Here is a 13,980-nt window from a genome sequence, read left to right as displayed (position 1 = left end):
AATATGTATTTTCAATAAGCGCGCTTCCTCGCATCTGACCAATCAAGATCTCAGTTGGTTGCCTAGCAAATGACAGAGTTGTTTTGATTGGCTGGCAAAGTTTGCCTAGTGTTCCATCTGAAAAGTCCAACCTGGATCTTCTCTCAGGCGCAGTCAGTACCGTGTGGACCGCCTAGGCAGTTCATCTTACTGACGGGACGCCGCAAAAAACAGATTTAGAATTAATTTTATTGTAATATTACAGTTCGTCAAGGCCTAACTTTATAAGTTCCTTTTCTATATTAGTTTTAGTGTCTTTTATTAGGATTCTCAGTCTAAAATGACTATTTAAAGACACTTTAAACCCCACTTTTTTGGAACCCAAATTGTATTTCCGATAAACTTTAAAGCGTTATCGCACGCGCTTGTATTTATGTATTTATTGTCTTCAGTCAGGTAAGAGTCGCTCGGCTGTTTTGGCAGAATTTACCTGCAAACAGTAACCACACAGTGCTGTTTATGTGGAGGATGTGGCGCATTCTCTCTGTGTTGGTTTTTTGCTGGACTGTGCGCGGACTCGACGGTCTGGCGGCGGATACAAGTCAGGACCGGGAGGAGTTGAATTTGACTGGACCCAAGGAGCTCGGTAAGCCGGACAAAGGTGCTCCGTCCACGGGGAGAGCTGACGACAGAGGGCAGAGAGACGCTCCAGCTGGGAGTCTGCAGCCCACCAATGCACCTCTGGAGGATGAGCTGGACAACCAGGAGAATATAATAAGCCAGGTCAGTGTTTAATGCATGACTATCCACCTTTATTATTATTATAAACACGGCTTAATGCATTTAATTGGGATTTTATGTGACTTAACTCAAACTAGTACTTAAGACATCTTTTTTTCCCCCTACAATTTAAACGCTTATGGCATACTTCACCCCTTTTACTCCGACATCACTACTGTAAATTAATGCAGTTGAGCTAGCTGACTTTACAAGTCAGCTAATTTACAGAGAGATTACCTCAGAGCATCAAGACCAAGAACACACAAAAGGTAGCTTTAGATCTCACATTTAGGACCTAATGCTACTCAGTCCATCATCTGACATTGAACCCATCAAAATGTGGTAACCCACCTGAAATGATTGGGTGGGCAAAGAGAGCAGTAATCAGAGAAGCTGCAAAGAGAATCACTATAACTCTGGAGGAGTTTGAGAAGTCCACAGCTCAGGTGGGAGAATCTGACGCCATGCAAGCTTTAAGGCATAGACTCCAGTAAACCCAATCTTTATGGAGGTGTGCTAAATTTTCCACAAGTCACATAGGGGTACAATAAAACACTTGACGGAAGGTTATCTGGTCAGAGAAAATGAATATTAATACTGCACTTTTTGGTCTGCATGCAAATGCTGTGTGTGAGGTTATAACTCCAAATATATCCAACGTCACAGTGGCCTAGTTTAGATCAGGGGTGTCAAACTCCAGTCCTAATGAATGGGTGTCCTACTAACTTTAGCAACTTTGTTGCTGGCCCAATACAGCAACAAGAAATGTCTACTAATGGTTCAATATTAGATTCAGGTGTGTTGAAACACAGCCACAGCTAAAAGTTGCAGGACACTGATCCTTGGAGACTAGAGTTCGACACTTTTTGCTTAGTTAGGAGCATATTCATGTGCTATAATGGTCCAGTCAAAGTCCAGGACAAGATCCATTTGGAAAATTAATTAAGAGATATATGTTTTAAACTTTATTTTATATCACATGCAAATTATATTTGATATGAGGTAAACTTAAGGTTATCTAGCCATGCTAGCTCAAAAGGGTAGATCATAAAAATAGGAGTTTATATATAGTTAGAACCACACAGCAATGGTTTGTTTTTTCTTTCATCACTGAGTCAGTTTACTGTCAATCTTATATAACAAGCAATTTCTTGCTGAAGGTTTTGTGTAACTTTTGCAAAACTTTCCATTTACTTCATCTCACAAAAGCCACAGGAGACAACAAAGCAGTTGAGCATTCAGGACATAAAGCTTTAGTTTTCCAGTTTCATATTCAAAACTGTATTTGGGGACATTTGTACTCTCATCACATCTCACTTGCAAAATAGGTCAGCATTTTATCAGTCCTTTAATTAAAATCTAAACCTTAGTTTAAATGATAGGAAACACCAGACGTGCGTGCGTGCATGTGTGTGTGTGTGCTCACATTATGGTAAGCGTCTGCATCCATCTGGCAGCTGGTTATGTAACATCTTTCCAGCTGTAGGAGCTCCAAACCAAAAAAACTGCCTGTTTGTAAACGGTTATAGCTATCTTTTCACAAGAGGCTCATCTCTGCAGCAGTTGCACACCATCAATCATCCTTCTGTTTACTTTATATTTTGACCAACAGTGATTTTTATTTTTATTTTTTTGTGATTATGTTGCACAAACTAACAAATGGGTGTTTCCACTTTATGTCGACTGTCTGGAGCAGAAAGGAAATCCTGAAAAAAATCCCGGTTCTTCCCTTTCAGCTGCTTGGAGACTATGACAAAGTTAAAACAGAGTCGTCTGGGTCCGACTGTGTGTGCCGCTGTGTGGTTCGACCAGTCAAGCGCTCTGACTGCAGCCGCATTCATGACAGCGATCCAGCATCGCTCTCCCAGGACTTTTACACTGTGGAAACAATCACCAAGGGGACAGACTGCAAGAAGTGTGTGTGCATGGCTCCTCCTTCGGCCGTCAACCCCTGCGAGGGAGAGTACAGGTTTAAAAAGTTACAGGAGGCAAGCAAAGACGACATCAAGGTAGAAACCGAAAACTGGCTTTTGGTAACTGGTCAGGAAGGAGGACGTTTTCTATAAGCAATTCTTTCTTCTGACATTTAGTCTTGTGTTTGTCTTTTCCAAGCTGGCAACCATCATTGATTTATTAGAAGGATCTATGTATGGACTGGACTTGTTAAAGCTCAACTCTGTCACGACCAAACTGCTGGCCAGAGTGGACAGCCTGGAGAAGGTAAGCGAACTCAGACCCTATATAGAAACGATTAATCAGATTAATCAATTATTAAAATACTCATTGACTAAGTTTTAATTAGAGTTTGCAGACTAAAAAAAGGGCCAATTTCTGAAAAAACAACGTATTGAGCCAAAACTTTACAAAAAAATATATACATTTTGTATTGAAGATAAAAAAAAACTCTTCTTTGTCTGTAAATGTGTTCTATGCAGAACTCCACAAGTGGCGTAATTTTAGCTTCACCCAATTTAAAAAAAAAATCTCCTATCAAGCACCTTCTGCTATCCAAACATACTTTGGAGGAATGCTATGTTGTTGTATTTTAGGTAATGAAATATTTATTTTCTTATTTTAAATAGGAATTGAATTATTTGTTTATTTATATTTTTTAATACATGTTTTTCTGATTTTGCATAAATAAGTCTAAGAAGTGAAATGAAAAATATGCACAAGGTACCAGTAATTTGAACCTTTCTTTCCCAGGGTGAAATTATTATGCGACACTATAAATGTCAAAACGTTTTATAAAATAATTATTGAGTCTAAAACGTGCAGTTTGTTTGCAATCAACCTCGGGTCAGAATTATATATTTAATGTAAAATTTATGCATACATACCAACTGTCATTTAATTAAATGTCCCTAAGCAAGTTGCAGAGAACTCAAAGGCTTTTTGTTGCCATCAACAAGCTTTTGGCATAATTCTGCCTGGATATTTTTTCCAGCGTTTTTTGGCAGAATTGGCAGCGTTCATTTAACTTGGTTGGTTCCTGGCGCAGGCCCAGCTTTAAAGCACAGTCCACAGATTTTCAATGGAGTTGAGGTCGAGGCCATTCCAGGAGGTTAATGTGAGCCTGCTTTATCCTCTCCAAAACCAGTTTTGATGTATTTTTGGATCATTTTCCTGGTGGAACACCCCACTGTGTTTTTGTTAGTTTGTGTTTTTCACATAAGCAGTTGAAACAATCAGTCCATTTGCTCCAGCTCAGACACAAAACATCCCATTCAAGGACTCATTCCTTTAAAATTTGTTGTAAGTAAAAGAATATAAAGAAATAGCAGAGCAACAAATAAATAGGTGAGCAATTGTATGTATAAAGCAAGAGTAAAGAGTATATCACATGTATTTACAACAATGATTTCTGTCATTTGTATCTAGCTTTAGAAATTGCAGAAGATTGTATTTGTAGAACTGAAACATTTAAAGGTTCAAAGGGCATTCATTTAAATGACTAATTGTTTTTTAATAGGTATGAATCAGCAACTTTTGTCTTGATAAACCAGGATCACATGATTGTTTTCTTACATGTCTTAGTCAGTTTTATGATTTAGCATATTAATGTTTTTGAGGGCAAGCGGTCAGAGATTCCACGCCTGATAGCCTGGTGAAGTTTCCTTCAGCATCTTAAAAGGGTTGAGCAAGCTAATTTATAAACCTTTTGACAGAAACAGTTCATAACCTAAAATGAACTGCCTTGACACGATGCCCACCAGGTTTTAAAAGAAGTTTCAAGCTGTGGTGGCCTTGAAATATTGCAGATATTAAATCATTTCCCTTTAATCTGGTTATTTTCCACAAGCTTTGATCAAATCTCTGAAAGACATCAAATCTAGATGCATAAATAATAATAACAGACCCCAGATCCTATCTTACTTTTTTGGTGAAGATCTTTGAAAATGCAGTTTGTGAATAAATTTAACCCTTTATTCAAAAACATACCTTGCGTGCTTTTGAGTCAGGCTGCATGCGGCATTATAAATGTTTTGAAGGATGTACATCTTACTAGTGATGTGTTTTAAATGTCTGCATTTCAGTCACTCGCTTCATCTGTTGATTAAAAATATACAAATTGGTAAACTGGTACGAAGGGTGGAAATATCTCATAATGTGCTAAACTGGTTCAAATCCAATTTGGCAAATGAAATTCTGGGCGTGCCAAATAAGTTCCTCAAAGGGTCTGTTCTCACCCTGCTATTATTTAAACTTTAACAATCATATAAAGTCTCTTACTCAGTTTACTATCATTGTTTTAAAAAATAGGGAAATGGGTGATAAATTATGGCACTGTCTCCCTGTTTTTAAAAAGATTGACTTTAAAATGTTGCAAATTGTCAGTAAAGCTCGGATGGGTGTTGGGATGTACTAAATTTCTGAATAACTTGTCAAACATGAACCTTGTAGATTGCTAAGATCATCAGAGACACGCTGACTCAGTGTTTCCAAGTCCAGAGTTAAAGAAAGTGATTCAGTATTTTTGTTTTGATGCTCCTCTGTTCTGGAGAAAACTGCCTGAAAACTTGAGATGTTCAGAAATTGTGGAATCCTTTAGATTAGGATTCACATTTTAAGTGGATTTGTTTGCGCACCCCAGGTTTTTACAAGGAATTTCACTGAAAGAGCAAAAGAGAAAGAGCGCATAAAGGATAAAAATAAGGACAAAGACAAGAAGGTTCAGCTGAAGAAGAAGAAAACCAGTGAGTCAGAGCGACCTGGAGCAGCTGCCGGCAGCCAAAAGCAGGTAAAAAAAAGTCAATCAAATCAGAATTTAAGTAGCAAATATCTCTGTGAAGAATCTTATTTTTGTGGCTGAAAAGTCAAAAATGTTTAGTCCACATTTTATCTTGCAGAAGAACTTTGAAAGTCAAATAAAGAAGAACCAACAGCAAGATGGTCGTGTGCAACAGGAGCCAACCAAGAACGAGACAGAAACTAAAGCTTCTGTCAAAGACAAGAACACTGTGTTCATTAGAGGAGTGACCTTCTACAAGGCAGATGAAGACAGCTACAAAGAGGAGGAAGACGGGGACCAGAAGAAAGGAAGAGGAAAGAATGGTAGTGTAATGGTAGAAGTGCGCTATCATTTTCAGAAAGAGGTCATATAATTTGTTCTTTGTCTTTTAGTATTCTTAATCCCGAAGGTTGCAGAGGATTTGCTGAAAATCGACAAGCTGCCAACTGGTACCAAAAACCTTGAATCGTCACTTCCTGTGAAGCCAAACCACAAGGGCCTGAACAACATTTCACCCACTCGTCAGCCGAAAGCTTCAACCACCAGCAAGCAAACAACAAGGTCAACTCCTGCAACCATCAGAGTGACTGAGCAAATCAACCCTACAACTCCGCGACAAATGAAACCCAAGCTTCAAACCAAGAACGGAGATTTTCCCTCCACCACACCTGTCACCCCACACCCCACAGATACCAATATCCACCCACCCGGTGAAGCAAACCCCACCACGCCACAACCAAGAGCCAAAAGCCGCCTCAGCTGGACGGAGAGCCCCGCTGACCAACCAAAGGCCACAAAAATGCCAGGTAGAGTTGAACCCGGAGCTTTGATTTTGTGATGGTGTAGACGAATGTCAGAAGGCAAATTTTTACGCTTGGGAGAACATCAAAGTTATGACACGCGTATCAACAAGGCGTGATTTTCTCAAGGTATGAAACCTTGGGTAATTTTATCATCATGATGTTAACTAAGGAATTTAAAACAAAAATGCATAGCAGAATCTAATTGCTTTGCTTTAACATAGAAAAAGCAGTAATTGTTTCTTCTGCTGCTAAAATAATATCTTTTTAAGCTGCATTCATTTTGCCTTCAACATTCTTCATTGGAAGTTTTTCCATATGGGCTAGAAAATGTATATATTGTTTTTAAGTGGTTAGTTTAAACACTTTTTGCCAAGCAATGGAGCTTTAAAGGCAGCTGTACCTTAATAGTAATGACAGATTGAGTTCCTCTAGTTTGCACTCCTAGAGTGTGTTTTTCTTGAGTGGAAATATTCCTGAAAATGATTAAATTTGTCTTTCATGGACGTATGCAGGCACAGAGCGGCTACTCTGTGCTCAAAACATCCAGAGTAAAGGACAAAAGAACTGTAGCAACATCATGATGGAATATTTTAATGTTTTTGAAACCGTAACATTTTAAACCCTCTTCTTTTTCTTTACCTGTCAGGTGTGTGTAAGGACACAGTAGCGAGCATCTCCGAACCGGCCCGGCAGACCTCTTACGGTCTCAGTGATGGAGCCTGGATGAAAGACGCCCGTGGCCACGGCAAGGTCATCTACCTGACTAACGGTCACTATGGCAACAGCCTGCTGGAGTTTAGAGACATGGAGGCTTTTAAATCAGGTATCTGAAAGACCAAAAACCTCTAAGAGTCAATTTAATAAACACTTATTATGAAATAATTCTGCTAATTACTAACATAAGATTCTAAATACCAATTAAAACATCAACACTAACTATTTGTCCGATTATTAGGAAAATTTAAGTGCAACACTGATCTCTTTCTCTCTGACATGGTGCTGCTGTCTCTGCTCCTAAAGTAGATAATTAATGATTGATAATTCTCCTGTGCAGTTGCAAAAAACAAGAAAATTATTGTATTTTTCTTGAATTTGTGTTTGATAAATTTAAAATCTTTAGGAGATTATCAAGTGGTTGTCTGCGAAATCAAAAACATTGGCAGAAATAAACAGGGTGAAAGTTTAAATTGGAAAAACATTTCTATAATGCTTGTAACGTCATCTCTAAGCAATACATGTCTAATTTGCATGGTCTAAATGATTTCTATGAATGATTGACGAGTTTATTAAATACCATGAATTTACTGGATGGTGTTTTTACTGTTTGTACTCAGGCCAGATGAGTAATTCGTACAAGCTGCCCTACGATTTCACCGGAACAGGCCATGTCGTGTTTAATGGCGCTTTCTTCTACAACCGGGCGTTTAGCAGAGATGTGATCAGATTCGACCTAAGACGCAGATACGTGTCTGCTTGGACGACGCTTCATGACGCCATCCTGGAGGAGCAAACTCACAGGACTCAGACTGAAGTAAGCCTGACCTGATGCCAGATGAACCAGAATCATTGAAAATTATGTAGTTGTAGAAGGTTCTACTGTATGATACAGTAACATTGAGGGAAAATACCACATTATAACACAACTGCTCATTATTTGCAGAGTATTCATTCAAAAATTTAAACCTAAATGTATAACATGATCCCATTGTTTTTAGTTAATGAATAGCAGAACAACGACTCCATGTGGGATTCCTCACAGCTCGATTTTCGGGCCACATCATATCATAGATATAAAAATATGTATACACTCTCCCCAGCTCTGACAATGGAGCACTAAAGCATCTCTTATCGTCTTATCTGTGTGTTGATGGCATAGAGTGAGTGTATAGGTTCAAATTTCCAATTCTTGACTCCTCCAACTTAAACTTGGAAAAGTGTGAAGAGTGAATTCATCATTTTTGATCCCAAAAACCTAAATGGGTTAAAAAGCGACACTCAACTAGATTTAGCGTCATGCAGTTCAATGATGCTAAAGACCACAGGGCAAGTAAAAATCTAGCTGTTGTTATTGGCGCAGACCTAAACTGTTAAAGTCGAGATAAAATGTATCAATAAATCAAGTTATTAACCTTCTTTTCTGCATGATTTAAGTCCTCAGTAATTTGCAGCCCGTTTAATTGTCCAGGTGGAGTTTGCTGTGGATGAGTCCGGCCTCTGGCTGCTCTATCCCGCTCTGGACACGGAGGGCTTCCACCAGGAAGTAATTCTCCTCATCCAGCTCCATCACAGAGACCTGCAGCCCATCCACACCTTCCGCACGGGCCTCCGACGTGGCCGCTACGGCAACACCTTCCTGGTTTGTGGCGTGCTTTATGGAGTGGATAGCATGGAGCGTCGCTACGCCAACGTGACATATGCCTTCGACACACACACGCTTACGCACACCGTGCCGAGCCTGGCGTTCACAAACATGTACACACACACCTCCCAGGTGTCCTACAACCCACTAGACAAAAAGCTGTACGCATGGGATGATGGACACCAGATGAATTATGATGTCATCTTCGCTTATTAGTTTGACAGGAGGTCAGCCTTAGCGGACAGAAGAAATAAGCTACTAACAGAAGATTCGACTCAACTGTGTTTTGTTTAATGACAGCTGACATCACTCTGCTGCAGTCAGCAGTGCAACATTTGATCGGAATTTTAAAAAACAAGCTCTCTCTATGATTTATCTCAGCCTTTGTGTATCTGCCACTCAGAAACATGCAGTCTTTAAAAAATTACTGAAAAATTAAGCATGCATGACCCTTTAAATATCAAGATATCACAACTACTACAGAAAGTTTAGAAGTGTATATTTAAAGAAGAGTAGAAACTGTTGTGAATAAAGCATTGAGGAATTTAAAAAAATCAATACAGATTGATTTTTTTTTTTCTATAGTCAAAGCCGTAGAAGCTGATCCCAGATTAAAAACATCTGCTTTCTGGCGTTTTCCACATTTTAAGGGATTGTCAGTGATAACCTTTTGAAGTTAGCTCTAAATGGTTTTCCACTTTGCAGCAGCTTGTAAAATCCTGCAGGAAAGCTTCAAAATTAGAGTTATTGTCTAAAGTTAAACCGTAAGACAGCAAGTTTTCTATGCCTGACTATCCACCTTCATGCAGAAACGAGCCAGTCCTAAAGACTAACTATAGTCTCGTAACATCTGGTAGTTTTTTTGTTTATGAGCTTTGGCTTTCTCAGTTTAACTGACTAAATAAAGTTTTATGAAGTTACCTATAAAGGGTGTAACCCCAACATAAAAACTGATGAATCTGTAAAAACCCAAATCGCAGATAGCATTTGTTAAATTTTGCCACTTCTTTGCCAACCCAGTGTACAGACAAGGTTAATCGCGACTGATTGCCTGCAAGTTTTACTTTTTACTTTGTTAATTTATAATAAATGTCTGAAAAGACCAAAAAGTAACCTGCTCTTATCCAGTCCTTCTCTGTTTCTTTTTCTTTGTTCGTCATCTGCATGCCTGTCCAGCCTGTTGTGGACATTATTTTTAGGAGCTGATTTAGTTTTCCTGGAAGCAACAGAGCCACTGGAAGAATCCCAGAGTGGAAAATAAGCCCAGATGCTGGTGTACGTCCGACTGGGAGTGCTCGGGGCACAGACGAGGCCATTTATGTCTTAGAAAGCCTCATGTAGATTCAAACAGGGTGACGGGTAGCCATTTGTAATTCAAACAGGCTTTGCACGCCCCTCCAGCCTGGCTCGGTTCAACTTGGCTACCTTCCTCTTTTAATGTGAAATGGACTGTAAAGGATGTGAGTGAGTGACCAGAAGAAAAGTGTTTGAAGCAGCAGGAGTTTATATCTGCTTCATGGATAACATCATTGTCCTTTTGCAGCTTCAGACATGTGGAGTCAAAATATTTCACTAGACTGGAGGTTTACCTTCCAACACGAAAAGAACTGTAAGCATAGAGGGCTACATTGGAATAGTTTAGATCAAAAATATGTTAAAATGGCCTAATCAAAGTCACCTAAACCCATTATCTGTAACTTGAAAACAAATATTCACAAAAGCTCTCTTTCTGGACGTCCAAAGCTGAGAGAAATATCCCAAAAGACTTCCAGTTGTAATTTTGGTGGAAGATGCCTCTACCAAGTAAGGACACAAAAACATGAGACACTTTTTAGATCTTTATTTAAAAAAAAAAACAACCTTTAAAATCATAAATCATTTTCTTACAACTTGACATTTATGTTGCGTTAGTTTATCGCATGAAATCCCAACAAAAAACATTTTGTAGTTCCAGTGTGGCGAAACGTGGAAAAGAAATTGCGAATACTTTATGTGTCCGAATGAGGGGAAATAATTCTTCAAAATGGCTGACTAACGTATGCACGTGTTAAGTACAAACACATGAATTCCTGTACAAATGTTCCACTGAAGCCCTTTTAATCCTCAGGACATCAAGAGTTACGTAAGCTTCATGTTTCAGTGGTGGTCTGCGAGCGAGTCAGTGAGTGAGTGAGTGCGGTAAATAACCACCAAGCAGGATGCAGGAGAAAGACGCTCATTCAGACTCCTAGAGCTGAGCGCAATGGGGGCATGTGTGTGTTCTGTAAAACTGCCTGTCCCTTAACTATTAGCTCTCCACCTCATGAGAGCAGCAGGACCACACATGCACATCTGGGCACTCTATAAGAAACTTAAATCAAAGAAACAGAACATCTGCATCACAGCACACACACATGCATACAACAAAGAAAACTCTGGTGTTTAAATGTGTATCCCTTTGTGCCGCTGAGCTAAATTCGGACAGAGTAAAATAAAAACAGTTGGAGGCAAAAAAAAAAAAAAGGAACGAGATGATGGGGGATCAAGATACGCGGGTCATAAATGCACTCAGTCACTCGGAGGTCATTTATATTTAACTGTGCAAAATGACAAAGAGCGGCTGAGGTGGTTTAGAGTAAGAAGTCATGGAGGGAAAGAAAAAGAATGAAAATATATCAAGGCAGGGGAAAATAAGGCTGAGTGGGAAGATAGAAGCCAGAGGTCACAGGAAATGTGTGGGAATGAACTAGACTAGACCTGAAAAACTCTCAACTCAAAGTGAAGTCAGTGCGACTTTAGGGCAGAAAGCAAAGACATCATACAAACATAAAACATGTTTTATTACTTTTAGATGAAAAAGCTATTTTGGGGTTTTTCCTTGAAAAAGATTTCAGTCACTGACTTAGTAAAGTTATATAAAAAATAAAGGCTTTTGACTGTGTAAAGTACCACTGAGAAAAAAAAAAAAAACAAGTATATGAGGTCTCTGATGGATTGGTAGGACTCACTGGGAAACTATTGATTTGTTAATGTTTTTTTAATTTAGAGGGAAAAAAAGGCTTGGAGCAGATTCTCCAGATTCTGGTACAGATTTGTTCCACAGATGCAGCTCAACATTAGAAACAGGTGTGTGTCAATGCCAGTGGGGCTTAGAGTTAAATCCTCCATATGTGTGCTTTCAGTCTTTACCAAAACAACTACACACAATACGAAGGATTTCCCTCTTTTATCTAAACAGCTTAATTCTATTCAGAACTGACTCTTTGCTATTATCCTGACATCATTTAATTTACATTTCGACTTATCTCAGGGATTTGATAGAGCTGGATTCTTAATGGTTCTGTCTGTTCGATAAATAAATTAATGAGACTTTTTTAGCTGCACTTGTATGTATTCGTATTGAGACATTTTGTTTTACTAGTTTGACCTCTTAAGACCAGTGGTTGCACTAGATTTTATTTAAGGAATACCTGAGTAAGATATGTTAAATACAAATGCAGGCCACACTTTTCAGATTAAAAGAATTAATCAGCTTCAAAGAAATCTAGTAACTAGTCAAGATGTGTTCAGGAGTTTGAATAATTTAACGACCCTGCGTTTTTGTGTGTGGTAGGCATAATTTGACAGGAAGTACGTCAAGCAAAAGTGATGATGTTTACAAACTTTTTTATTTGATAGTATTTTTCTGAGGCCTAAATGCCAAAAATGATGCCATTTTATGCGCGTTTGTGGAGTAATTTAGCAAATAACTGCCTGGGATACAATGTGGGAAAGCCCTGGTCTAACTGAAGCATTGTAATTGTTTTCAGCATTTCACAAGGATTAAAGCTTTGAGTTGTGTTGTAATGTTTTAGTTTCCATGGAAACCCTATACTGTTTGAGAGAAAATACTAGAAAGCAGCAAAGCGGATGAGAACGGAGTGAGCACAGAGGGCAGAAATGAAAAAAATAATCGAGGAGAGGGGAAACAGGACATGTGAGATGAATGAGAGGAGGAGGAGAAGGAGACAGGGGAGAGAGCTAATATGCAAACCAGACATCAGGCTGCAACATCTGTTCCTTCACTTTGAGCACCTCAGACAGAGACGAATACGGCCAAGGCACTGATAGAAATAATGCTGCTGGCTTCTGCTGTGGAGACGGAGACGATGCAGAAATATCGAGCACATAAACGCGAGGAATCGGATGAAAGCTTGGAATATTTGGACGGCGATGTGTATTATTAATTCACACTTCAGTCACACTCAGAGGAAAATATATTTATTACAATGTCTGTCTGTTGCCTAGGAAATGCAAAAGAAACTGACAAAAAAAATGTGATGTGGAAAGCTGAGAAAGAGTTCTCACACTAAACTGCATGAACTGCACTTCTCAAAGACATTTTTTTTAAGACAGCCAAAAACTCCTTTAATGCCAGAGACCACAAATTGTGATAATCACTTTTCCCCTTTGGCCCAACAAGAGCAGCAGATTTCTTTTTGAGTGTAATTCCCATCCAAAGTTCCCATGAGCCAAGACACATGGAGACCACAGAGTACCAAGGTCAGGGGTTTAAACCTGACTCACATGCTCCATCATGTGACTCCTTCACTTTTAACACACCAGACCTGGAACTCCTTAATGGATCAGGTTTCAGAACATGGATCACTGTGTTGTGTTGCTAATATTTTACGAATTTAAATTACTTCATTGCCCAAAAAGGATTATCAAGCCAGGTTAGTTTGTGCAAAATGATGCACAAATACCTAATGAATACAAATGTATGTGTTATGTATTTTAGCTCTATTTAAAATTAATTTTAAGTTACAAGATGATGCAAATATGGAGAAACTTGAATAAGATTTATCTGAACAGCACAATTAAATAAATGAAACGCTGTATAGTTGACCTGAGCAGAAGCTTAATGCATCCAATGACAAACACTGAGCTTAAATTAAAGTACCATGTAAGAAACAAAGATAAAAAAGCTTCATAAACAGAAGAGATGGGCGATTTTAAAGGCAGTTAGAGAGACAAGAAATGTAAACTCTTAAGCTTAAGAGCCTTTTCTGGAAAATAGTGTAAATAAAAATTAGTCTTTCACTGTTTTTAAAAGATTAAGCCAAAAATATAGACAAGATAAGAGCATACCAGTCTCTCAGAGCCAGAGGGATGTGTGGATTTAAGAGAGCAAGCACAAAACCTTTTTATTCTTCAGTGAACAGATTCTAATCAAATGACGGCATTAAAACGTGTTTCATGACATTTAAATTGTTTAAATGTCATGATGTTTGACATTTAAACAATTTATTGACAAAATAGTAAATGGATTGAATTTAAGTAGCACATTTGCAGTCATACTGACCGCT

At 38.6% G+C, this 13,980-nt stretch overlaps 1 protein-coding gene across 1 annotated transcript; it reads left to right on the top strand.

The window, feature by feature from the left end:
* The first annotated feature begins 140 nt into the window (after nucleotides 1-140).
* Nucleotides 141-11,680, top strand: olfml2bb (olfactomedin-like 2Bb). Its single transcript, XM_007565119.2, has 9 exons — nucleotides 141-762; nucleotides 2,496-2,768; nucleotides 2,872-2,979; nucleotides 5,354-5,500; nucleotides 5,610-5,814; nucleotides 5,884-6,297; nucleotides 6,941-7,117; nucleotides 7,629-7,825; nucleotides 8,480-11,680. The coding sequence occupies exons 1-9, from the start codon at nucleotides 499-501 to the stop codon at nucleotides 8,867-8,869; spliced, it is 2,175 nt and encodes a 724-aa protein (XP_007565181.1). The 5' UTR covers nucleotides 141-498; the 3' UTR covers nucleotides 8,870-11,680.
* The last annotated feature ends 2,300 nt before the right edge of the window (nucleotides 11,681-13,980 follow it).

The sequence above is a fragment of the Poecilia formosa genome, unplaced genomic scaffold (genome assembly GCF_000485575.1).
Source record: "Poecilia formosa unplaced genomic scaffold, Poecilia_formosa-5.1.2 Scaffold172, whole genome shotgun sequence".
NCBI lineage: Eukaryota > Metazoa > Chordata > Actinopteri > Cyprinodontiformes > Poeciliidae > Poecilia > Poecilia formosa.
This window is presented reverse-complemented; position numbering and strand designations above follow the sequence as displayed.